Consider the following 27,239-nt stretch of genomic DNA (forward strand, 5'->3'; position numbering starts at 1 on the left):
GGGGGAAGAGAGGGAGAGAAATAAATAAAAATAAATCTTAAAAAAAAATGTATAGAATACAAATGTATAGAATGCAGCTCAAGCGATTGAGTGCCTGTGAATGGCATGGGAGGTCCTGAGTTTGGTCCCTGGTGCCTCCTAAAAACAAAAAAACAAATAGCAAGCAAAACAAATGATAAAACCAAATCAGTGGAGCCAATGTGTGTCAGTGGATTGAGTGCCAGCTTCCCGCATACAAGGTCCCAGTTCAATCCCCAGCCCCAGTACCCCCCCCCAAAATTTTATCCTAGTAACTTGTTTATGAGGCATACTTAAGGGTGAATGCAAAACTTATATTACAACATTTTCTATTTCAATAAAATTGCTGAAGTGTAATTTAAAGAAATACTGCATTTTATTTCATTTAATATTCTTTGAAAATTATTTCATATCTGTTTACTTTTCAGAACTGCTTCCCAAGTTCATTTAATGAAATTTTCACCAGATGGAGAATTTTTTGCCACTGCTGGAAAGGTAAATTGTGAAAATGCTATTGGCAAAGTATATGGTTTTTCTTTAAAACTTCAAAAACATTAACTAGCTTCTTTCATTTATTTAGATTAAAAATATTTTGTATTAAAAACTTTTAAATAGCAAAATTAGCAAAATATTGTGGTGTTAAAAGGCAGTATAGTATGATTGAAACATATAGAGTTAGAAGTAAATCTGGGGGATGGATGTGGCTCAAGTGGCTGAGTGCTTACTTCCCACATGGGAGGTCCCAGCTTTGATTCCTGGTGCCTCCTAAAAACAAAACAAAAAAACACCAACAACAAGCAAACAAATGAAAAAAAACCAACTCAGGGGAGCTGATGTGGCTCAGTGGTTGAGTGCTGGCTTCCCACTTAGGAAGTCCTGGGTTCAATCCCTGGCCCGGGGGGGGGGGGGGGGGCGGGGAGTGGGGGTGGGGATTTAAAAATAGAACAAAATTTAAGAAGAAGTAAATCTGGGTGTAAGTCCTGCCATTTACCAAATTGTGCAAGTTGATTAATCTCTTTGAACTTTGTTATTTTCATGTATAAAATGAAAATAATATCTCATAATGATGGGATTAATTTAGACGTGTGTGTGTGTGTGTAAAGACTAGCATAATACCTTGCATGTGGTATTAATATATAGTCAAAAACTATGAGTACTATTAACATTATTTTCTAGCTGAGAAGTATGGTTATTTAAGCTGTATTTAAAATATAAAACTTTGATAGACTTTCTGTAGTATGCATACTGTGTTGTTACCTGTTGATCTCAGAACAACATATTTCCTTGGTAGTGGGGTGGGCTTTTTAAAATCATTGGTTTATAGAGCAGTTCATGAACTAGTAATTGTCTGAAATCATTCTCATGGCAGAAAGCCTTCTGCAAACTATGAGAGTAAGCTATGCTGAAACCCCAGTGAGGTTCATTTTTTAGGAAAGAACTGTTTTTCTGAGTGACTATAGGTGGGAACTCAGGTGTAGCTTACAAGGAGCATCTGGTACCTTTTGGTCTCCCTTGTACTTCTCCCAATTGCTAAAATTGAAAGGTGAAAATTTGATTGTGCTTAGAATACCTTATGTAGTACTGGTTATTAATTTGTTAACCATCTTCAACATTTTCTTTGGTAATTGATGATAATTTATGAAAAGTGTCATTTTTTTCCCAATAATAAGTAGTCTTTGTAAGTCTGCTAGTGGTATTGCCTTCTCATTTGATAATTGACTAAATGGTAAATGGTTTCTTAATTTTATCTTCATCTTTCTGGAATGACTCCATTTCCCATAGTATATGGTGACTAGTTAGCATTTTATTCAGTCATCCCATACAAAGTGCAAACATTCACAAACTTTCAATTCTCAAAGCACAAATAAGGAATGCTAATAGAGAATTATCAGTATCAGAGATTTTGTTCACAATTTCTCTACACCCAGCCCCCTCTTACCCCTAAATTCTTGCAATTGGAAAGAGAAAGCTTACTTTTGCCATCTTTAATTTGATTCTGATCAGAATTTGACTTTTTTGAAATTATGATGCTTTTCCCCCCCCTTAGGATGACTGCCTTTTGAAAGTATGGTATAATGTAGAAAACTGGCGGACAGCTGTTACCTCTCCAGATAGAAGTTCAGAAAAACAATCCCAAGGAGAAATTGACTTTTCGTTTGTATATCTGGCCCATCCTCGAGCTGTGAATGGATTTTCCTGGCGTAAGACAAGCAAATATATGCCTAGGTCAGTTGATTACTAATTTTTTTCCCATGAAGAACCTCTGAGCTATGAAGATTTGATTTGAATAATTAAAAGATAGCCCATGGCCTGCAAACGTCTAGTCCTAGGTCAGTTATGATCAACTTTTAAGATGACAGTTATGTAAAAGAAGTTTAAGTTGAAATTATTTAACACCACATCAGATGGTGATGGAATCATCTTTAATTTGCCTACACAATATGAACAATACAGTTTCTTCTCTTACCTTTTCAGGTTTTTATGAATTTTCTCACCTGAGACATCTGTAGTAGTATATCTGGATTATTTGCTGACTTTATTTTTGCTCTTCTGAGCCAGCAGGAAAAAAAGCTAGATTTTTTTTGTTATTTCCCAGAGTAGCAATTACTGTTCTTTCTGCTCCATCCTTCCACTCTCAACAAAGCCCAGAAGAAGAACATATTCTAGAAACAGTAATGGTCTTAGAAAGATGTGTAAATCTTTGGGCTAAGGAAGTGTGCTGTAGACAATCTGTATAGTTAGTAAAACCTCCTTACCCCAGCTGCACTTTGAAAGCTGTTGCTCTGCTACTCTCGACCATCACCCACATATATATGTGTTTAGAATAGAATGAACGGTGGCATATGTTAACTATCCTTTTAATAGTTGTACACTGGTAAAAAATAGCTGCCATCACAACTGTGAGCCTGTTGGAATCTCTGAGGATTACATCTTTTCAGAGTCTGATTTCTCCTGCTATATACAAGTGTTTTCATTCACAAATGCTTCCACCACTAGACTACTAAAAGAAAGACTCATGAAGTATTATATCTTTTGAGAGAGGGCAATCACATCTGTTCCTGACCTTCTTCACTGAGACTCTGCAGAACTGTTCATGGTGGAAGCAGAGGCACATGCTTTAAACTGGACTATTATTGATAATGGCAATAGCAGTAAAGCATATCAGTATTATTTTTCTGCCCATGTGCATTTTATCTCTGTCAGCTAAATTCTGCAGCATAGGCAATTGTGATGTATACAACTAGAATTTAATATCTGTTAATTATAGCATCTTTTATAGATATTCAGAATTTTGACTTTCAGATCCATGTCATTTAAGAACCAGCCAATCTCTCTGAGTACTTTTGGTTTTCATTTTTATTCCACCAACTACCTGCAGGTATATATAGTGAGAAAGCAGACCCTTTCTCATGAGACAGGTCCTACCAAAGATCTTTGCTCTTTCTGACATGTTAGGAGGAGAAGCAGGGGTGAGCAGTACAGGTGCTTTGCTTTTCTTATATAATTAAGATGCTCAATCAGATGGCTAATAACATATGCAAGGAGACTGTTGGATTGAAAGAGAATGGTGAAGTTTTTGTAGTGTCATATTTGTCAATTAAAAATTTATGAATGTGGGTTGGGTTGGGTGGGGGATTGGTGACGTCCTTCAAAGCACCTTCAAAATTTGTTTTTGGATAATATAGCCTCAAAACCACCTTAGTCTGCTGTTACTTCAAAATAGGGTAGGCGCTGGGAGCACATACTTATCACATGGTTGCTTTATATAAGGTGTTATTTTTTTTTTTTCATATACCTAAATATGGTGTGTCATTTTTAAAATATACCTGAATATGATCTGAATATGATATGTTATAGGAGGGTAAGATGCCTCTGGTGGAGAAGGAAGGAAGGGAGAATGCCTCAAACAGATAAAGGTATTTCTTCCATGCCCTGCTATACTACCTGCGAGCTGTAAGGCCTGGTATCCTGAGGAGAGTCATCTGGGGCCACCCACTCTCCAGAGTCATAGTTCTTTCCGTGCTTCTTAGTTGTGTGCTTTTCCTATTTGCTTTGTTAGTCTTACCTCAGTTCCTCTACCTCTTCTGTTTGTTCTCTGTTCAGCCCATTTGTTTCCTACTTTCTGCTTTTCCTTTATGCCTTTCCATTCTGTCAATTACAAATTGGCTCAATGAGCCTTGAATTTTCCATATTCTTCTTCCCTTTCATGTATTTTCTTTTTGTTTATATTTGTTTACTTGACTGCTAATCTCATTGCTAGTGCTTTTATTTATGTGAATGTACTAAAAGGAAAGAGAGCAGGAGAGAGCTTAGGAGAGAGTGGAGGGGGATAGAGAGGGAAAGACAAGAAAATGAAGAGGGAGGGAAAAAGGGAAGGAGGGGGAAAAGAAGAAAAAGGGAGGAATGCAGAGGAGTGGTAAGGAGAAGGTGGAGGAGGAGAGAGGAAGAAGTGGAGGAAGAGAAGCAGGGGTGAGGAAAGGAGGAAGGAAGCTATAGTTGGAATGGAAATGGGAGGAAGGAGAATATGCCCTGCTCTTTTTGAGGAGGAAGAGGGAGGGATGAAAGAAGGGAGAGATAGGGGCTTTGAGGAGGAAAGGAAGTACTCTAGACAGGGAGAGGTAGAGGGATAGATAGAAGGAAAAGTGGAGAGGGAGGGTAGCTTGGAGGCTCAGAGTCAGAGAATGGAGTAAGGGGACACAGGAAGGGAAACCCAGAAGATGGGAAGGAGAGAGGCAGAGAGAAAGAAAAAAGTTGGATTGAAAAGGGGCAGAGGGGAAGGAGGGAGTGGAAGGGGTGAACAGCCAGGATAAAGCATACTGTTCTTCCTTTTCTTCCTGTCTGTTACTTCTTTTTAAAATCAAATAAATATGTTCAATGAAGTAGCTACTGCACAAATTTTGATTTCTTTTTTTTTCTTTTTTAACTTCCTGAGTTATCTAATAGAAGCCTTCTATAGATTGTTCTTTTTTAATCACGTGGACATATTTGAAAAAGTACCTACATTTTCCTTTTTTCTGAACTTGCTGAATTATCCAGAGAAGGCAGTCTTTGTTAATAAGTTTTAGCCTTTAAGTTCTTGATGCTTATGAGGTTCACTAATGTATTTGTGATTGATTTTTCTTTTATTTGTTGGTGTTACGAGAAGGTAAATTCACTGAGATTCAAGAATGACTAAGGAGGGACGTGGCTAGGTTATTTTATTATAGATTTTTTTATTCTTTCACTTCACTCCTTTAGGTATATGTTAAACATGGAGAGAGTAAGTGTGCTGTTTGTGACCAGTTTGCGTGTGCCTTTACAGAAAGTAAAAAATGAAGCATTACAAAATAATCCACATAATAACCATCCACTTAATAAATCAGGAAGTATTATTAGAAGATGTAGTTTTTTCCCTATTTGACTCTAAAGGATTATGACTTGTTCTCAAGTCTGTTTTTTAGTGGGAAGAAGAATCTTAGATTGTTGAAACAAGAACTGCTGAATTCTAGGAAAAAAGAAATAGGTTGGCAAGTATGTGCTGTGATTTAATCCAGTACCCACTCAGTTGCATTGATGGCGTGGTTTTGTATTAACATTTTCTTCATTGGTACCTTAGTTGTGTGCATTTAAGTAATTAGAGAAACATTGTAGAATTGTAGAATAATTTCTGATACTATGTGAAATTTATATTTTCATTCTGAAATCTTTTTATTCTTTAGGGCTTCTGTATGTAATGTACTGTTAACTTGCTGCAAAGATAATGTATGTCGTCTTTGGGTAGAGACATTTTTACCAAATGATTGTTTGCTATATGGAGGTGACTGCAACCATTGGACTGAATCAATTAATTTAACAAATAACTTCAAGAGAAATGCTTCCAGTAAAGAACGAGTTCAAAATGCTTTAGAAGTAAGTATTTTTGTTAGTTATTATTTCCTATAAGTTTTAAAACTTTTTTGTATTTTGCTGTTTTTGTAACATTCATCCCAATATATAATTATGGAAAGTAAATGTCTCAGCAAAACAGTTCTCAGAAAATGTTTAGTTTTATTTGGCTCAAAAAAATACTTAAGGATTTTTTCGACAGTTTAAAACTACCTGTTATTATGAAGTTAGTCTTCCTTTAATGATAATAAAGAGATGAGTATACTTGACTTCTCTGAAGTAACATAAAGTAAATTGAAATCTGAGATTACAAAGATTTGAGTGTAAAAATATACTTTCTTTGAAGGAAGCTTGGACATATTTTGTCCTGTCATAATTACAGGAATGATTAATTATAGTAGTTTATCAGATTCTGTTCTATTTCTTATTTTTAGGACCACCCCCTCCACCCTACCCCTACCCCCTGAACTTGGAATCTTTATTTCACTAATTAATGTTGAAAATAAAAGTTAGTTTTTGATGATTGGACTAATTGAAGGTAGACTGCTAATACAGATTCTTATTATTTTTTTACTATTGAAAACAGCAAGTGATCGAAAAATGATTTACCTTTGAATGTTTTGTATGATTGTGAAACAACTTTATTTTTCAAATTTGAATAATATAAAAAAGAAACAAATTTTGAATAATAAACTATTTTGCGTCATAATGGGAATAAATACATTGCATTGTGTTAGTACTAAGCAGCTGACAGTATTCTGATAGTATGTGGAGAGTAGCTGAAGAAGTCCATGGCTAAGAATATGAAAACTTTTGTTTTACTTTTAGCTCTGCCTCTTATAAGATAGATCACCTTGGGCTCTGTATAAACTATTTTCTCATGTGAAAAATGAGAATAACAGTACTTGCACACTCTACCTTCTGGGACCAAATGAGATAATGTCTATTAAAATGCTTTGTAAATTATGAAATATCTTCATGTATGATGGTGATATTCAGTACTTTATGTTTAGGGGAAGTAAGCTGTGGGTACAAAGAGAGTATATAAAGAGACATCATTGTCCAAAAACAACATTATAGCAAACTTCTCCTGGCTTTTAAGCTCAGGAAATTAATTATAAGAAAATAAATGAACTAAAAATTAATTGTGTAAAAGTTATGAAAAGCATCAGGCTTTTTAAGTTCTAGCCTTATATAGGTATCAAATTTGCCATACAAAAATTCTGGGCATTATTTTTACATATAAAAATCACTTAATATATATGTAACTTCTAACAATCATTATGTAACATTTACATATACATATTACTTATGAAAATATAAGCAGTAGTTTTACTTTTTTTTTATTAACATAGGTAAATCTGAGACATTTTCGTAGAGGCCGGAGGAGATCACTTGCACTTGTAGCTCATACTGGATACATGCCACATCAGCAGGATCCTCATCATGTCCACAGAAACACTCCACTGCAGGCTAACGCACTTTGCCACTTTCATATTGCTGCCAGCATCAACCCAGCTACAGGTAAAAGAGCACTGCTCAAAAAATACTTGTTTTGTTTTATTCTGGAAACATATATACAGTCTAAATTTTCCAATTTTATCCACTTTTCAGTTATACAGTTAAGCAATGTTACCACCATCTATTTTTCCATCACCCCAAACAGAAATTCTTACCAAATAAACATTCACTCTCCTTTCTACTTTCCTACCTGGACCTGATCACCTGTGTTCTAGTTTTTGATTCTAAGAGTTTGCATATTCTGATTTTTTATATCAGTGATATCATACAACATTTGTCTTTTTGTGTCTGGCTTATTTCACTCATTGTGATGTCTTCAAGGTTTATCCATGTTACATATGTTAGAACATCATTATTTTTTTATGGCTGAATAATATTCCATTGTATGTATATACCACATTTTTTTAATCCATTCTTTGGTCGATCAACATTTAGATTACTTCCATCTTTTGGCAATTGTGAATAATGGCACTGTGAACACTGTTGTGAAAATATCTGTTTGAGTCCCTGTTGATAGTACTTTTATCAAGTAGCTTTGCAATTGCCAGGTCATATAGTATTTCTTTATTAAACTTTCCACAGTGGCTGTACCATTTTACATTTCTGCTGACAATGTATGAAGATTCTTGTTTATACACATCTCTCCCAACATTCTTTTTTTCCTTTCTCTTTTTAATAATCGTTCCAGTAGACATGAAGTGATATCTCACTTTGGTTGTGATTTGCATTTCCCTAATGGCTAATGCTGTTGAATATCCTTTCATGTGTGTTCTTCCATTGTTTGTACAGTGTTCTATATATGTCTGTTAAGTGTGTTTCATTTATGGTATGGTTCAAGTCTTCTCTTTCCTTACTGACCTTCTGCCTGGATGTTCTATGCATTATTGAAAATGATATATTGGTGTCTCCTACCATTAATGTACAACTGTTTATCTCCCATCAAATCTGTCAATATTTGCTTCATATATTTTGGGACTCTGCTATTAGGGACATATATACTTACATTTGTTAAGTCTTCTTGTTGAATTGACCCTTTTACAGTATAGAGTGTCCTTTTTTGTTCCTGGTAACAACTTTTGACTAAAAGTATATTTTATTTGATATTAGTATAGCTACTCCAGCTTTATTTTGCTTACTATTTGCTTGGAATATTTTTTTCTATCCTTTTACTTTGAATCTATCTGTATCTTTGAATTTAAGGTGAATCTTTTTTAAAAAGAGCATGTAGTTGGGCCATGCTTTTTAATCCATTCTGCCAATCTTTCCCTTTTGACTAGAAAGTTTACTACATATACATTTAAAGTAACTATTGATATAGCAGACAGTATTAGTCAGCCAAAGGGGTGCTGATACAAAGTACCAGAAATCTTTTGACTTTTGTAACTTGTAAAAGTTTACAGTTACAAGGCCCTAAAGAGCCATCTCAAGGTTGGTTTCTCCCCAAAGTCAGTTGCCACGTGTTGAAGCAAGGTGGTTGCTGATCTCTGTAAGTGTTCAGGCTCCCCACTCTGGGCTTGTCTCCCAGGGTTTCTTGTATCAGTTTCAGTTGTTTTCCCAAGGTCAGCTATAAGCTGTCAGGCAAATGGTCCATCTCTCCCTTGGGCTCCAGGATCAAAACTGACAAAGTTCTCTCTCTTCTCCGTGTCTTCTTCTGTGTGTCTTCTTGAGTGTCTATTTATACAGCCCACCAAAGGGGCAGGGACTCAACTCTGAGTTACATCCTACTGACATGGTCGAATCAAAGCATTAATCTTCACATAATTTAATCAAAGACATCTCAGTAGAATCCAATACAATCAAAGGGTATTACACTTAGAAGAACAGACTAGTTTACAATCTTTCTTTTGGGGATTCATAAATAATCTCAAACTGCCACAGCAGTACTCTCTTATGCTATTTTTCCTTTTGGTTTTTATAAGTCTTTTACTTTTTTTAGAAGGTATCAGGAATTGAACCTGGGACTTGGTACATGGGAAGCAGGCACGTAACCTCTTAGCTACACCTGCTCCCCTTATACCTTTTTTGTCCCTCATTTTTTCCAACACTGCCTCCTTTCGTATATATTTGATTTTTTGTACTTAACCATTTTGAGTCCATTCTTATTTCCTTCTGTGTATATTTTTCTAATATTTTCTTTGTGGTTACCATGGGGCTAAAATTTAACATCCTAACTATAATTATCAGGTTTGATTTGATCCAAACAACTTTGATACCTTAAACAAAACTATGTTCCAATACCACCACTTTTTGTTGTATTTGTTACAACTTATATCTTTATACATTCTGTGTCTAAAACCATAAATTTGTCATTACTTTTTATGAATTTTCTTTTTGTTGTTGTTGTTATTAGAGAAGTTGTGGATTTACAGAACAATCATACATAAAATATAAGATACCCATACACTGTCCCACCACCAGTACCTTGCATTGATGTGGAACATTTGTTGCAATTGATTATAGTACTTTTTTATAATTATAGTTTTTTTGGACAGTAGTTACCTTTGGTACAGTTAATGAAATATAATTAAAATAGTACTGTTATCTATCACCCATAGTTTATATTAAGTGTATTTTTTCCCAAATACCACCCTATTATTAACACCTTGTATTAATGTGCATTTGTTATAATTCATGAAAGAACATTCCTATATTGGTACTGTTAACTATAGTCCATAGTTTGTAATAGGATTCACTGTGTTATACTTTCCTATGTTTTATTTTTTAATTTTTATTCTAGTAATATATGTGACCTAAAGTTTCCCCATTAACCACATTCACCTATACAATTCAGTGCTGTTAATTATACTTAAAATAACGTGCTACCATTATCATCATCCATTTCCAAACCTTTACAATCAACCTAACTAGAAATTCTGTACAAATTAAGCATTAGCTCCTGATTCTCTACCCTCACTCTATCCCCTGGTATTCTAGATTCTAACTCTATGAGTTTGCTTATTATAATTAGTTCGTATCAGTGAGATCATAAAATATTTGTCCTTTTATTTCTGGCTTATTTCACTCAGCATAAAATCTTCAAGGTTCATGCAGGTTGCTGCATGTACCAGGACTACATTCCTTTTTACAGGAGAATAATGTTCCATCATAGCCATATACCACATTTTGTTTATCCATTTATTGGTTGATGGACAGTTGGGTTGCTTCCATCTTTTGGCAGTTGAACACTGGTGTGAAAATATCTTTTCCGATACCCGCTTTCAATTCTTCTAGGTATATACCTGGTAATGGGATTGCAGGGTCATATGGTAATTTCTATATATAGCTTCCTGAGGTACTGCCAAACTGTCTTCCACAGCTGCTGCACCATTTTTCATGCCACCAGCAATGAATGAGTATTCCTATTTCTCCAAATTCTCTCAAACACTTGTAATTTTCTGATTTTTAAATAGTAGCCATTCTAGTGGGTATAAATTGGTATCTCATTGTGGTTTTGGTTTGCATTTCACTAAAAGCTAGTGATGAGCATCTTTTCATGTGTTTTTTAGCCATTTGTGTATCTTTTGAGAAATGTTTAAGTCTTTTGCTCATTCTTTACTTGTTTTTTGTCTTTTTGTTGAACTATAAAGTTACTTTTTAAAAATTTAATTTTTAAAATTTCTTTATAGAGTTACTTTATATGTTGTGGATATTAAACTCATTGGATGGTGGTTTCCAGGTATTTTCTCCCATTGATAAGTTGTCTTTTCACTCCTTTGACAAAGTCCTTTGATGCCCAAAAGTTTTTAATTTTGAAGGGGTCCTCAAAATTATCTATTTCTTCGTTTGTTGCTTTTGCTTTGGGTGTAAAGTCTAAAAAACTATTGCCTAACACAAGATCTTGAAGATGCTTCCCTACATTTTCTTCTAGGAGTTTTATAGTCCTGATTCTTATATTTACATTTTGGGTCCATTTTAAGTTAATTTTTGTATATGATGTGAGATGGGGGTCCTCTTTCATTCATTTGCATGTGGCTCTTCGGTTCTCCCAGCACCATTTGTTGAAGAGATTATTCTTTCCCAGTTGAGTGGACTTGGCAGCCTTGTCAAAAACCAATTGGGGGAAGTGGATGTGGCTCAAGTGATAGGGCCTCCACCTACCATATGGGAGGACCTGGGTTTGATCCCTTGAACCTTCTGGTGAAAAAGAAGAGAAAGACTGCTTGCACAATGAGCCAGTGCGTGCACAGCAAGCTGAGTGCCCATGTGATGAGCCAAGTACCCGTGCGGCAAGCCGAGTGTCTGCATGGGTGTTTGCATGGCGAGCCAAGTACCCATGCGATGAACCAAGTGCCCATGCAAGTGCCTGCGTAATGAACCAAGTGCCTGCATGGTGAGCTGAATGCCTGTGCAATGAGCCAGTGCCTGTGTGGTGAGCCAAGTGCCCATGCAGCAACCCCAGTGCCTGTGCAGTAAGCCAGTGCCCATGCAAGTGAGTCATCACGCAGCAAGGTGATGATGCAACAGAAAAGAGAGACAAAGGGGAGAGTCAAGGTGAAGCACAGCAGAAACCAGAACTGAGGTGGCGCAGTTGACAGGGAAGCTCTCTCTCCATATCAGAGGTCCTCAGGATTGAATCCCGGTGACCTAGAGGAGAAAGACAAGAAGAGAAGACAAAAAAGAGAAATAGATAAAGAAGATCACACAGTGAATGGACATAGCACAAACAGGAGGGCGGCAGAGGGTGAGGGGAAAGGAAAAAAGTGACAAAAAAATAACCAGTTGGCCATAGATGTGCGGGTCTCCCTTTCTGGACTCTTAGCTTGATTCCATTTGTCAATATATCTGTCTTTGTGCCAGTACCATGCTGCTTTGACTACTGTAGTTTTGTAATATGCTTTCAAGTCAGGAAGTGTGAATCCTCCAACTTTGTTCTTTTTCAAGACTTTTTGGCTTTTCAGGACCCCTTACTCTTCCAAATAAATCTGATAATTGGTTTTTCCATTTCTGCAGAGTAGGCTATTGAAATTTTGATTGGGGTTTCAGAATCTGCAAATTATTTTAAGTAAATTGACATCTTAATGATATTTAGTCTTCCAATCCATAAACATAGACTGTCCATTTGTTTAAGTCTTTCATTTCTTTTAGCCATGTTTTGTAGTTTCTGTGTACAAGTCCTTTATGTCCTTGGTTAAATTTATCCTAGATATTTGATTTTTTCAATTGCTGTTATAAACGGAATTTTTTTTCTTGATTTCTTCCTCACCTTGCTCAATACTAGTTTATAGAAACACTACTGATTTTTAGGTGTTGATCTTGTACCCTGCTACTTTGCTGAATTTGTTTATTAGCTCTAGTAGCTTGTAGATTTTTAGGGACTTTCTATATATATAGGATCATGTCATCTGCAAATAGTAGAAATTTTACTTATTTTTTCTAATTTGGATGCCATCTTTTTCTCTTTCTTCCCTAGCTGCTCTGGCTAGAACTTCAGTACAGTGTTGAATCACAGTGGTTACAGTGGGCATCCTTGTGTTGTTTCAGCTTTTAAAGGGAAAGCTTTAGTCTTTCACCACTGAGTATGATATTAGCTGTCGGTTTTTCATATATGCCCTTTAAGGTGTTGAGGAAATTTCCTTTTATTCCTGTTTTTCTAAGTTTTCTTTTTTTTAGTCATGAAAGAATTATGGGTTTTGTCAAATGCCTTTTCTCTGTCAATGAAGATGATCATTTGGGTTTTGGCCCTTCATTTTGTTAATGTGCTATATTACATTAATTTATTTGCTCATGTTGAACCACTCTTGCTACCGGGGATAAAACCCACTTGATCATGGTGTATAATTCTTTTAATGTGCTGTTGGATTCAATTTGCAAGTGTTTTGTTGAGGATTTTTGTATCTATATTGATAAGAGAAAGTTGTCTGTAATTTTCCTTTCTTGTACTATCTTTATTTTGCTTTGGTATTAGGGTGATGTTGGCCTCATTAAGTGAAGGACAGTTTTGTGTGATAAAGAATTTTGGCTGGTAGTTTCCCTCTTTCAGTACCTTACATTTATCATAGCCTGTCTTCTATCCTCCATCGTTGCTGATGAGAAATAATTGGCACTTAGTCTTATCGAGTATCCCTTGGATATGACAGCTCTCTTTTCTCTTGCTGTGCTCAGAATTCTCTCTTTTTTTATCATAATAATTTTATATTAGTGTATCATTCATATATGTACATACATAAATAGTAAGTGCTTAGTAACAGTTGTGCATTTACAAACATACATGCATATCATCCTGGGCTCCCATATATCTCTGCACCACCAACATCGTGCCTTGTTGTGAAACATTTGTTACAAACTATGAAAAAGCGTTGTCAAGATATTACTACTGGGAGAATAAAAAAAAAAAGAGAGAAAAGAAAAAATACTTCTACTGGGGAGATGGGTATAGCTCAGTTGGTTGAGTTCCTACTTCCCATGTACGAGATCCCAGGGATTATTTTGCTGTTCTTTTATATATATAAAACTACTAATTGTAGCCCGTATCTTACATTTGGTGTATTTTTCCCCTAACCCACCTGTTTTAGTTTGCCGAAGGGCTGCTAATACAAGTACCAGAAATGTGTTGGCTTTTATAAAGGTTTATTTGAGGTAAAAGCTTACAGTTTAAAGGCTGTGAAGTCCAAACCAAGGCAACACCTTAAGAGGTGCTGGCTCACAAAGTCAGGTACTGTTGATCCTGCGTGCTGCCACATGGTGAAGGAAGATGGCCCCCGATCTCTGCAGAGGTCTCTGTCTTTCTCTCCAGAATCTACTGTCTCTTGGAGATTAGCTTTGAGCAACCCGCATAGGGCTTTTCTCTTTCTGGGCCTCGTATATCAGTCTCAGCTATTCTGCTCTCTTCCCAAATTCAGCTTTAAGCTACTAGGCATATAGCAGGGCTGATCTCTTCTTGAGCTGCTTCATGGGCCTAACCTCTTAGGGGTTTGTGCTTAAGCAATCCTCTCTCTGACATTGCAGAATCAAATATGCTGGCTTCCTTTTTTCTCTGAGTCTCTGTGTCTCCCATTATATCAGACTGAGCAAGGGGGCAGAGACTCAACCTGAGTCACACCTCACTAATGTAGACAATCAAAAGCCCTAAAGCAATCTTATCAGGTAATTCTCTAGCCCTCAGAAGAACCAATACCTGGGGTTATATCTGTTTTATCTGTCTCTGGAACTCTGCTGAGGTGTGCATAAGGGCAACCCCTCTGATAACCTCCCAGCTCTTGTTTGGAGACTCATAGCCATATAAACTCATTTGTCCTTTCCATTTCCCCCTTTGATTCAGGTCAAAAAGCATTTTTAACTCCTGGTATTATATGTAGATTGATATATTTTGCTGGTCCGAGTTGACCCTTTTCTAGTTACATCATCAGCTGGTACTTGGTAGTAATCCCTCGGCGCCAGGGAGGCTCATCCCCGGGAGTCATGTCCCACGCTGGGGGGAAGGCAACACATTTACATGCTGAGTTTGGCTTCGAGACTGGCCACATTTGAGCAACACAGAGGCTCTCAGGAGGTAACTCTTAGGCACCCTGCAGCTCTAGGCCGTGTTCTTATTTCAGGTGCACAGGCTCACAAGCATAGTCATTAGTATCAAGGGCTCATTGTTGGACCTTCCTTCTTTTTTGGTCTTTGCTGTTCCACTTGGGGGATTGTTGCTGTTCTTTTAGGGACTGTGATAGAGCTCCCCAGTCTAGGAACTCAGCACTCCCTCAGTTGTTGTTTTTAATTGTATCCACTATGAAAATATCCAAACATTTTTAAGTACTCTGGATATATGCCCTGGAGAACTCCCTGCCAACCATGTGTCCCCTGTCAATAACATCCCACACCAGTGTTCCTCCCCTATCATTGTTGAACCTCTCTGTGATCCAAAACTTCTTGAAAAGTGAAGCCCAATATATTGCCAGGTTCCATTAATAGTAAAATGGAATATAGTGATGAGTTTAAAGGTTAGATATAGAATACATATTAATCTAGAAAAATTAAGTTAAAAATAAATTGGGGTATCAAAAAATTTAAAAATGCAAAAGCTTTTTTTTTTTTTATGTTTTGCCTTCCATCACTGCAATAACTGTTGCCCTGTATGCAGATTGCCAAGGCAGCTACTTCTGTCTTTTCCTGTGTCTATGTCCTATCTTTTTCTTTTTTTTTTTCTAATTATTATGCTTATCTTCACAGAAGTTTTAGATCACAGTAATTCATATATACAATATACATTACTCCCACATATCCAGCATGAAGCCTTTTCCCTTCCACAGCAATAATCTTTTTACATATTCATACTATATTTACTGAAACTGATGTACAGATATTGAGACAATAACTTTCAAACAAGGTAACATTTGGGTTTATGTTGTGGTTTATATTTTAGACTATACAATTTTTAAAATTTTTAGTTATCTTATGTTTTACATTAGGATTTACGTTTTAGCCTATCAGCCCCTATATATTCTTGGTGTAATTAACATGTTTTATATCCCTCCTTGTGTACTCTTGTGGAACACTTCTATTGCCCACACAGTTACATTGGTTCCATCTATTCAATACCTTTTTTCCCCTCCCCTTAGGGCCCACAGTGACAGTCAATCTTCATTGCTCGAAGGGCCATGTTCAGAGATACTTGCAACAGTGTTAAGAGCTTGACATGTTCATCTGCCCTAATGCACTGGGAGCCACCATTTCTCTCAAGAGATACAATTCCCTCTATTTGAGGGCATCAGTCCTCCCCAAGATGTGGTATACCTTCATTCTCATTATATGGGTCTCTATCCAATGATATAACCCACTAAGGCAAAATGAGCATTCACATATTCCCTAGCAGTCTGTCCTGCATCAGATTATCCCCTTTAAGCATCTTAAACAGGTAACCTTCCTTATTATATTTTTGAAAAAGTTTTCTCAGCATTATACTCTCAACCAAGTATCTGACAATCTCCTACGTTCGTGTGTTGCCCCACCCTCCCCCCAATTTCTTGGGCAGTATTACCCATCCTCCCATCCCTAGCCCCCCCTCAAGCCCGCAAAGCCCCACCCAAAGATAACCCTCTGCCCCCATTTTATCCCTTCCTTGTACAAATACTTTCCTCCAGCTTCTCATAGATTTCACCCATGTGGTGTCAGCTTACATCCTTCCTCTACCCGCCAATTTCCTTTAAGCCTATCATCCAGTCTCTAGCTCTCAGAGGCAGCTTGGTTTACTTATTTCATATCTTTGAGGTCATGTAGTATTTGTCCTTCAATGCCTGGGTTGCTTCATTCAACATAAGGTTCTCAAGATTCATCCATGTTATCACTTGTGTTTGTAGTGTATTCGTTCTTAAAGCTGAGTAGTAGTCCATTGTATGTATATACCACATTTTATTTATCCATTCACCTGTTGATGGGCATTTGGTTGATTCCAACTTTTGGCAATAGTGAACAATGCTGCTATGAACATTGGTGTGCATATATCAGTTTGTTTCCTTGTTTTCAGTTCTACTGGGTATATACCCAGCAGTGGAATTGCTGGGTCATATGGCAAATCTATGGCTAGTTTTTTGAGAAACCGCCACTGTCCTCCAGAATAGTTGGATCTTTCTCCATTCCCACCAGCAGTGGATGAGTTTGCCAGAGATCTTTATCTCTTTGTGCTGCTTCGATTTACTATCTAATATCCTTCCTTTCAGTCCAAAGAACTGCCTTGGAATTACTTGTACTTCTGGTCTAGTTGTGATGAACTTCTTAAGTTTTGTTTATCTGAGAATGTCTTAATATTTTACTTATTCTTGTTATATGGTCTCACTGGATATAAAATTATTGGCTGGCAGTTATTTTCTTTCTACTCTTTAAATATTTCATCCCATTGCCTTTTCGTTTCCATGGTTTCTGATGAGAAATAAAAACTTAATCTTATTGAGGCTCCATTTTACATGACACATTGCTTCTCCTTTGTAGCTTTCAGAATTCTCTTTTTGTCTTTGGCTTACAATAGTTTGATTATATTATTTTGGGGCATGGTTCTCCAAGATTTTTTCCTGTTTGGGGTTCATTAGGATTCTTGAACGGTATATTCATGTCTCTCATTAAATTTGGAAGTTTTCTGTCATTACTTTTTTGAATATCCCTTCTGCCCCTTTATTCTTTTTTTGGGACTCCCATAATGTCTATATTGGTATGCGTGATGGTGTTCCTCAGGTATAGTAGGCTCTGTTCACTTCATTCTTTCTTCTTTCTCTTCCTCACTCTGAATAATTTCATTTATCTTCAAGTTCACTCATTCTCTCTTCTTTCAGCTCCAATTTACTGTTGAGCATTCTAGGGAATTTTTTGCTTCAGTTAAGGTCTTCAACACATATATTTCTGTTTGATTCCTTTTTTTACAATTTCCTTGTCTTAATTTACATTTTCATTTTGATTATCTTTCTCCTGATGTCCTTTAGTTATTTCTACTTTTTTCATTATCTCTTTGAGTATATTAAAGTTTGTCAAGTATTTGACATATCCAAAGTCTTGTTTTTTTCATTGATTGATTCTGAAATTTTATCTGTTCCTTTGGATGGGCCATCATTTCCTGTTTCTCTGTTTATCTTGTACTCTTTTCTTGCATGCTGCTCCTTTTAGTTTCCAACTGCTGATAGTTACTGATTTCCTTGAGTGCCGGTTGCTAAGAAAAGCAAGCAAACCAAAACCAAAACCAAAACACTCCCTTTCACAGTTTTTGCAGATTTGTTTTGTGTTAGTTGGTGCTCTTCTTCATAGTTTGTCTCTTTTACTAATAAGATCAGTTCATGGTGAAAGTGTGGGTTCTTCTCTGTTCTTTCTGAGCTTGTATCTGGTATTGGCTTGTGTGCATGGCCTTAGAAATTCTGTTTCTACAGGAATCCTAACACACCCTTTACTCCCTATGGCATAGATACCCACTCCCACCCCTGTGCTCTGTTGTATGTAGTAAAGCTGGCAGTCCTTTGCCCTAGGTTGCTTAAACTTGGTGCAAGCTGTTTCTGCCTGCAGGAAAAGTTCTAGGAATCTGAGCCAGAGAGGAATGTCCTGTTTCAGTTCTTCAAGCTGCTATGGGATAGACTGGCACTGACAAATAGGTACCCTAGTTTGTATACAGGGGTTACTTTGCTGCTTAGAGAACATGGCCGGGGGCCATAATGAATATGCAGGCTGGCTGCACTGGGGCCAGGGAGTTGTGTGGGAAGATACATTAAGGGCACCATGAGTTTCTCCTGATTTAAAGCTATATTTTCTTCATTTGGAGTTTGCCAAGTTATTGCAGTCCTTTAACTGTTTTCCTGAGCTCTTTGGAAGATGACTTTGCCAATTTGTTAAAGTTATTCAAAGATTCTGTGGGGAAATTGAACTTTGTTGGATTTTATGCTGCCATTTTGGTCAACTAGAAGTCTTAAGATCCAAAAAATGTTTTTGAAATTGAGCAGACTGATTTTATAACAAATAAGTTGTACTTTAGTTTTTGATAATGTAAAAAATTGGGGTGAATTTTTTAGGTAACTTGTATCCAACTCACATATTACACATGAAGGTATTTTGGTTTATCTCTTGGCTTGTGTGCTTTTTAAGGCTATGATTAGTTTTGTGTTTTTAAATCCTGATAAATCATTGACAAACACACATACATATATACACACACGCACATATATATATCGGAGCCAGGGATTGATCCTGGGACCTTGTATCAGGAAGCTGGTGCTCAACCACTGAGCCACATTGGCTTCCCTGAGTTGATTTTTTGTTTGTTTGTTTCCTTGTTGTTTTTTGTTTTGTTTTGTTTTTAGGATGCACCAGACCAAACGTGGGACCTCCCATGTGGAAAGCAGGTGCTCAATTCTTGAGCCACATCCATTCCCTTGAGCCACATCACTCCCATATTTTTAATTTATTCAAAGGTTGAAGGTAGTAAATCCATAATGCATTAGAAGTTAACACCTTGGAATTAGTATTTTATAATTATTGTGTAGATGTGAAAATAAAACCAGTGCATTTGGTAATTGATCTTTGGAGCCATTTCAGAAATAGGGCAGAAATATTCAGTAACTGTGGCAGGAAGAAATAAGAAACTCACCTCTATAGTCAAATATGTACGATTAGACAACTTGAATGATCTAGACTATCTGGGTCTACCTATGAATTTGAAGAATTAAGCGCTCATCTTTTTTTGAAATATTTTTTGAGAGTATAAAAACCAAGTGGTCACATTTTGAGTATTTAAAGTGGAACCTTGGAATATTATTTGAAAAAAATTAAAACAGTTTTTGCAAATGATAAATTCCATGTGTATAGAAAGTTTTTTTTCCCACCCATGCCTCACCCTACACTCTCTTCCTAGAGATAATCACTATTGATGGGTTCTTGTATTTTTTTGGAGTATAATGTATTTTCACAAAGCATCCTGGATATCTTATCATTGTTGAGAATCTCCCTCCAGTAGAAGGGATAGTCATCCTTTATAGTACTCTTTTTATTGGTTTTGTTCAATAGACACATTGCTTGAACAGATAATTCAAATTACTTATCTTTCCATTAAAAATTTTTTTCTGAAGAATAGTTTACATTCCATGAATCCATTTCAGCCTTTATAGTTCTGCTAGTGGCTAGCCTGATCCACATCAGATTTAATATGAGTCTTAAATTTTTCTTCACCTCTGTTAATTGGGATTATTATTGGTCACAACAGCTGACCCTGGATTTTGGACTTTAGTTAATTCAACAGTTTCACTAAGAGTAATGCCAAGGACCTTTTTCTCAGCTGCATTAGTCTGTTTTGAATGCCATTCTTCACTATGAGAAGGGAATTGCAATTCATACCTTCCAAGTTCAATCCGGAGGCTAATATATAAGCAGTTTCCATTTGAGAATTAGATGGATAAGGTCTTTAAAGAACTTGTTAGCCTATTAAGTAAAAAGAATAGAAAGTGTTGATATTGAGATACACACATCACTTGCTTTATTCACGTCATGATAATAGCATTTTTCATTGGTCAGGTTGAAATGTGCTTCTTTTTTTTTTTAAATTTTTTAATTCATTTTTTAAAAATATTACATTAAAAAAACATGAGGTCCTATTCAACCCCACCACTCCCACCCTACCACTACCCCCACAGCAACTCTCTCTCCCATCATCATGTCACATCCATTGCATTTGGTAAGTATATCTCTGGGCATCGCTGCACCTCATGGTCAGTGGTCCACAACATAGCCCATACTCTCCCACGTTCCATCCAGTGGGCCCTGGGAGGATCTACAGTGTCCCGTAATTGTCCCTGAAGCACCACCCAGGACAACTCCCAAGTCCCATAAACGCCTCCACATCTCATCTCTTCCTCCCATTCCCCGCACCCAGCAGCCACCATGGCCACTTTTCCCGAAATGTGCTTCTTATGAATGTTTGCATATAAATTAAGAAAACTTTACTGTTAATATGTCTAAAGTTTGTAGCTGTATTTTTTTTTGAAATTTTTCTTAGGATTAAATAAAACATGTTTAAGTAATTTTATACTATATGACAATATATAATTTTATCTCCTTTTATGTTCAATTTTCCATTTAAATCTGTTATCAGGGAAGTGGCCTTGGTCCATTGGATAGGGCATCCGCCTACCACATGTGAGGTCCATGGTTCAAACCCTGGGTCTCCTTGACCCATGTGGAGCTGGCCCATTCACAGTGCTGATGTGCGCAAGGAGTGCCCTACCACACAGGGGTGTCCCCCACGTAGGGAAGCCCCACACGCAAGGAGTGCTCCCAGTAAGGAAAGCTGCCCAGTGCGAAAGAAAGTGCAGCGTGCCCAAGAATGGTGCCACACACATGGAGAGCTGACACAACAAGATGACGCAACAAAAAGAAACACAGGGAAGTGGACTTGGCCCAGTGGATAGGGCGTCCGTCTACCATATGGGAGGTCCACCGTTCAAACCCTGGGCCTCCTTGACATGTGTGGAGCTGGCCCACACGCAGTGCTGATGGGCGCAAGGAGTGCCGAGCTATGCAGGAGTGTCCCCCGCCGTAAGGAGAGCCGCCCAGCGGGAAAGAAAGTGCAGCCTGCCCAGGAATGGCGCCGCACACACACGTAGCAAAGAAACACAGATTCCCATGCTGCTGACAACAACAGAAGCGGACAAAAACAAGAACATGCAGCAAATGGACACAGAGAACAGACAACTGGGGGGGGGGGCGGAGAGAAATAAATAAAAAATCTTTTTTTTTTTAAAAATCTGTTATCAGTAATAATAGTGGCAAACAACATTTAACTTGAAAGTCTTATTTTTATGTTAAATAAAATTATTTTAGAGTTTTAAAGATAAAATGTAATGGTCAATAATGAAAGTGTGAGACCTGGATATTTTGTATGCTGGATTGTTGAATTTTTAATTTTTAAATTTTTTGTGTTTGTGTGTTTTTTTGTAGATATTCCACTTCTTCCTTCTATCACATCTTTGAGTCTTTGTGAAAATGAAGAGAAGAGTGGACCTTTTGTGGTACACTGGCTAAACAATAAAGAGTTGCATTTTACTTTGTCCATGGAAGTCTTTTTGGAGCAACTTAGAAAAAGTTTTGAACAACCATCTTCTGAGACCAGTGTAGAAGACTCTAATCAGGCAGATGTAAAATCTGATGAAGGTAATGCTTTAAGAAATATGAAAGTTTTAAGTTTTGTTTAAAATGGTTTTTGTGGCTACTCCCAGAAAGTTGTACTCACAGTACAAATTTGGACTAGCTCATTTACTAATCCAGTGTAGGTGTTCTTCTTTCAGGTGACTTTCTTTCAGTCATTGATTCAGGGACAGTCTTTTTCATTCTTGCTCTGTCAGACTCCAGGGTTTTACCACTTGAAAGGCCAGCAATGTTGGTATCACCCAGGAGCTTATTAGAAACTCAGAATCTCAGGCTCTACCTAGAATCTGTAACTTAAGTTGATTTTCACTAAACTAATAATGGTACAGCTCTTGATCGTTGTGTGAACTTTCCTATAATGTAGATTCCTAGATGTGGAATTACTGAGGGAGTATAAATATTTTAAATTTCAGTAACTACTGCCAAATTGCCCTGTAGAAATATTTTATCAATTTATACGTCCTCTAAGTGTATACAGATACCCTTTTCCACAGCCTTGCCAACTTTGGGTCTTTTTATTATATTATCTTTTTGCTAGTCGATATGGGAAAATGCTTTTTTAAAAAATTTATTATGGTAATATATACAGCTTAGTTCCATTTTAACCACTTTCAAGTATATAGTTCAGTGGCGTTAATTACACTTACAATGTCGTGCTACCATCATCACCATCCATTACAAAACTTGTTTATCACTTTGAAAAATATCTTGTTTTACTTGATATTTACTTTGAGCTGCTTTTCTATTTAGCCCTTTCTTCTGTGACTCACTTTCATGTGCATTGCCTGATTTTCTGTTGAGTTCTTTTTCATACTCATTTGTATATCTTGATTTTTTTTTTTTTTTAATCTTGAACATAGCTAAACCAGCTTTTGAGCACTTCTTTTTAAGAAAGATTCTATATTTCTAATTAGGGATTGGGGTGATGTGGGGACTGTGATTTTTTTTTTTTTTTTTTTTTTAGGTACTGGAGGCCAGAGATTGAACCTGGGACCTCGTATGTGGGAAGCCCATGCTCAACCACTGAGCCACATTAGTTGTTTTTTTTTGTTTGTTTTGCTCATTGTTTCGTTTTTGTTTTTCGGGGAGGCACCAGGGACCGAACCTGGGACCTCCTGTGTTAGAGGCGGGTGCTCAATCACTTGAGCCATATCCACTTCATTTTGTTTGTTTTTTAATTTTTTTAGGAGGCACCAGGAACTGAACCTGGGACCTCCCACGTGGGAGCAGGCACTCAACTTTTTGAGCCACATCTGCTTCCCCATGATTTTTGAATTTGAGGTCAGAATATACGTATTTCCCTGTATTGATATATTGGTATACAGGCATCTTTTTCTTTTTCTCTTTTTTTTTAAAATTAGGTTGTTAAAATCACACATAAAATACAGTATTCCCATATACCACACTATTCTTTACACCTTGCATATTAGTGTGGTACATTTGTTAAAATTCATCAAAGAACACCTTTATAATTGTGCTATAGTCCATTATTTACAATATGGTTCACTGTGTTGTATAGTCCTTTGTATATTGTTTTTAAAATTCTTTTTCTAGTAATGTATAAACAACCTGAACTTCCCCTTTTAACAACATTCAAATATATGATTCAGTGCTGTTCATTATATTCACAGTGTTGTGCTACCCTCACCACCGGTTATTACTGAAACATTACAGTCAACCCATATAGAAACTCTTTATAATTTTAAGCATTAACTCCTCATTCCCTACCCCCACTCTGGCTCCTGGTATATATTCTAGTGTCTGATTAGCAATTGGCTTATTCTAATTTTTTCATATCAGTAAAATCATACTTTGTGCCTGACTTATTTCACTCAACCTGATGTCATCAAGGTTCATCCATGTTGTAGCATGTATCAGAACTGCATTCCCTATTATGGCTGCATAATATTCTATTGTCTATATATACCTCATTTATCCATTCTTCATTGATGGACACTTAGGTTGCTTCCATTTTTTGTCAATTGTGACTAATGCTGCTATAAACACTAGTGTACAAATAACTGCTCAAGTTCAGGCTCTCAGTTTTTTGGGGTATGTGCCTAGTATTGGGATCGTTGGGTCATGTGGTAATTCTGTACTTAACTTTCTAAGGAACTGCTGAACAGATTTTTTTAAAAACTACCTATGTATTGAGGGAGATCTGGAAATTGGCATTATAAATGTATTCCTTTAAAATGTTTTCTTTTAAGATGTGTTATTAGTTATAAATTCATGCACCTAGAGAAACTAATATTGCAGACTCTAGTTTGGGTAAATCTGGTATTATGAGTACAAATTATATTCCATTTGTTTTGTGTTGTTTTTATTCTTTTTTAGACAAGTTGTGGGTTTATGCAACAATCATGTTTAAAATACAGGATTCCCATATATGCCCTATTATTAATTGGTGTAGAACATTTGTTACAGTTGATAACAGCACATTTTTATAATTGTACCATTAACTGTAGCCCATTGTTCAACTTTGGGTTCACTGTTTATGTTGTGCATTACCATAGATTTTTAAAAATTTTATTCTATTTATATTGTCTTATATTTTAAAAATTCAGTCCTAGAATTATAGGCCACTTCCAACTTCCTCATTTCACCATAAGCAATTTGAGATCTGGAGAATATGTCTCATTGATGGTCACTTGGGTAGATTATTTTAGGATATCTGGGTTTAGCCAGTTTACCTATTTCTCATTCCAAAATTAATTCTACTGATAATCTACTGTTTCAGTCCTATAGACCTCTTCTGATTTACTGAGTCAACTCCAAATGGCCTGATAGTCCCAAAACAAGTTATTTTTGAAAGGGATCCTATTTATTGTTAATGTGAAAACTGTTATATTTTTCATCTTGAATGCATTTGTTAAAATATTTCTTAATTTACAGTATTAAATTGATTGTATTTATTTGGTTCCTGAACCCTTTTGCTTGTAGAATTGGATGATGGTGTTTATGATATGAAAATAAATCATGAAAAGAAGGAATTGGGCAGTGATAAAATGGTGCCAAACTCAAGTTTGGGACCATTACCATCAGCTGCCATCGATCATCAGATTGAAATACTTCTGTCTGAATGGAGTAAAAATGCAGACATGCTATTCAGTATTCATCCCATGGATGGTTCTTTACTGGTTTGGCATGTGGATTGGCTGGATGAATACCAGCCTGGTATGTTTCGCCAAGTGCAGGTACCATTATTATGCTCTCTACTTATTTTTAAATATGTGTACTGTCTTGTAATACCTCTTTACATGATTTCTTATATTCTAATGCTCACTCTCTTATTTCTAGGTGTCCTTTGTTTCCAGAATTCCTGTAGCTTTCCCTACAGGTGATGCGAACTCTCTTTGTAAAAGCATAGTAATGTATGCCTGTACCAAGAATGTTGACTTGGCTATTCAGCAAGGCAAACAAAAACCTTCTGGTCTTACACATTCCACATCAATGCTTATCTCTTCTGGTCATAGTAAATCAACCAATAGTTTAAAATTAAGCATTTTTACTCCTAATGTTATGATGATTTCAAAGCATGCTGATGGTTCCCTGAATCAGTGGTTGGTCAGTTTTGCTGAGGAATCTGCTTTTTCTACAGTTCTCAGTATTTCCCACAAATCCAGATATTGTGGTCATCGCTTTCATCTTAATGATTTAGCTTGCCACTCAGTATTACCATTATTGCTGACAACATCACACCATAATGCATTAAGGACACCAGATGTTGATAGTCAGCAGCCAGTTTATGATTCTCTAAATAATGAAGAATGGTCTTTGGGACAACAGAATAAAAGCACCATCGATGTGGCATTTCAGGATCCCAATTCAGTTTATAGTGAGCTTATTCTTTGGAGAGTTGATCCAGTTGGGCCATTGTCTTTTTCTGGAGGTGTTTCTGAGCTTGCTCGGATTAATTCTCTTCATGTTTCTGCCTTTTCCAATGTGGCCTGGCTACCCACTCTTATTCCCAGTTACTGTCTCGGTAAGCATTCTGATTTTATTTAAGCAATTTAGGTTTTTTTTTTTTTTTTATGTTCTCTCTAAGGGATTACATTTTAAATTTTGTAAATACTTTCTAGGTGCATACTGCAATTCTCCTAGTGCGTGCTTTGTAGCAAGTGACGGACAGTATCTGAGATTGTATGAAGCAGTTATTGATGCCAAGAAACTTTTATATGAGCTTTCCAACCCTGAAATTTCTGTAAGCAAATGACATTTAAAACTGTTTAAGTATATAATATGATGTTTTGGGATACTTAATCTGTAATTTTTGGGCATGTTCTAGAATTATATACAAGATACATATATCTTTCACAGCTTATTTGTTTTCACGTTTCTATTGTAACCTTATAGTAATTCTTAACTCTCTTAAAAAGAAAACATTTCTTTCATTCTTTTAACAAGTATAGTCTGTTCTTCTATAACGTGCTTCTGTAACACCTCTTAGTCACAGATAAGTGGTGTCTAATGGCACTATAGTGTGGAATGTATGTTGGTTCATTTGCATTTTTTTTAGTCAGGGAGAGCTAGAATAACAGGAATGGAATTATAATCTGAAGAAAGGAAAAAGCCCTTTACTTGGCTGCAATACAGGCAGGTGTCCTTTCAACACCATTGCAAAGCTTTTGCCTTATGACAGGTTACACTTCCTTCTGTGCCTAACTAATAATAACCCACCATCTGCATTGTCCCAGTATCTCCAGCAGGTCAACATTTCTGCTCTTTTGATTTTTGTGTTTTTAATATCCACTGAAGTAGCCCTCAACCATACTGAGCCTGTGTGCTTGGGAGGTTCAAGCCAACTCTTCAGCTGCGAATTATTATGTGTTTATGTGTGTGTGTGTATGTTTTAAATGCTGTGGTTACAAAATTGCATAAGTTTCAGTGCTTAGCCCCAATCCTGTTTTTACATAAATCATTTTTATGATTTTGCAGAACGCAAGGTTTTCCAGTGTTAGAAAACTGTTCCAGTGTTAGAACAGAAATGCCTGTATCTATTCAGGCCTTCTGTATATCATATGCTGTTTTAGGCTCTGGGAATTGAGATATGAACAAAAGAGATACAACTATGTTATCATATAAGCTTATATTCTAGTGAAAGGAGTTAGAAAAAATGTAAAAATATATTAATTGACAATTGCTATAAAGAAGAGACGGATGCAGAGGTAGTAGGGAGTTCCACATAATGGGCTGTTTCGCGAAAGCCTCATTTGAAGGAGATAAGAGAGCTAGCTATGTGGATA

At 36.5% G+C, this 27,239-nt stretch overlaps 1 protein-coding gene across 7 annotated transcripts in view; it reads left to right on the plus strand.

Moving 5' to 3' along the window:
* DMXL1 (Dmx like 1) overlaps positions 1–27,239 on the plus strand; it is a 166,784-nt gene that overhangs the window by 40,282 nt on the left and 99,263 nt on the right. For all 7 annotated transcript variants that reach the window (XM_058277529.2, XM_058277531.2, XM_058277537.2 and 4 more), the window contains exons 6-13: positions 447–513; positions 2,066–2,244; positions 5,718–5,907; positions 7,239–7,407; positions 21,787–21,999; positions 24,937–25,190; positions 25,294–25,978; positions 26,076–26,197. In XM_058277529.2, the coding sequence (XP_058133512.1) occupies positions 447–513; positions 2,066–2,244; positions 5,718–5,907; positions 7,239–7,407; positions 21,787–21,999; positions 24,937–25,190; positions 25,294–25,978; positions 26,076–26,197 (1,879 nt within the window). The remainder of the gene's footprint in view (positions 1–446; positions 514–2,065; positions 2,245–5,717; positions 5,908–7,238; positions 7,408–21,786; positions 22,000–24,936; positions 25,191–25,293; positions 25,979–26,075; positions 26,198–27,239) is intronic.

Source organism: Dasypus novemcinctus, chromosome 2 (genome assembly GCF_030445035.2).
Source record: "Dasypus novemcinctus isolate mDasNov1 chromosome 2, mDasNov1.1.hap2, whole genome shotgun sequence".
Lineage (NCBI taxonomy): Eukaryota > Metazoa > Chordata > Mammalia > Cingulata > Dasypodidae > Dasypus > Dasypus novemcinctus.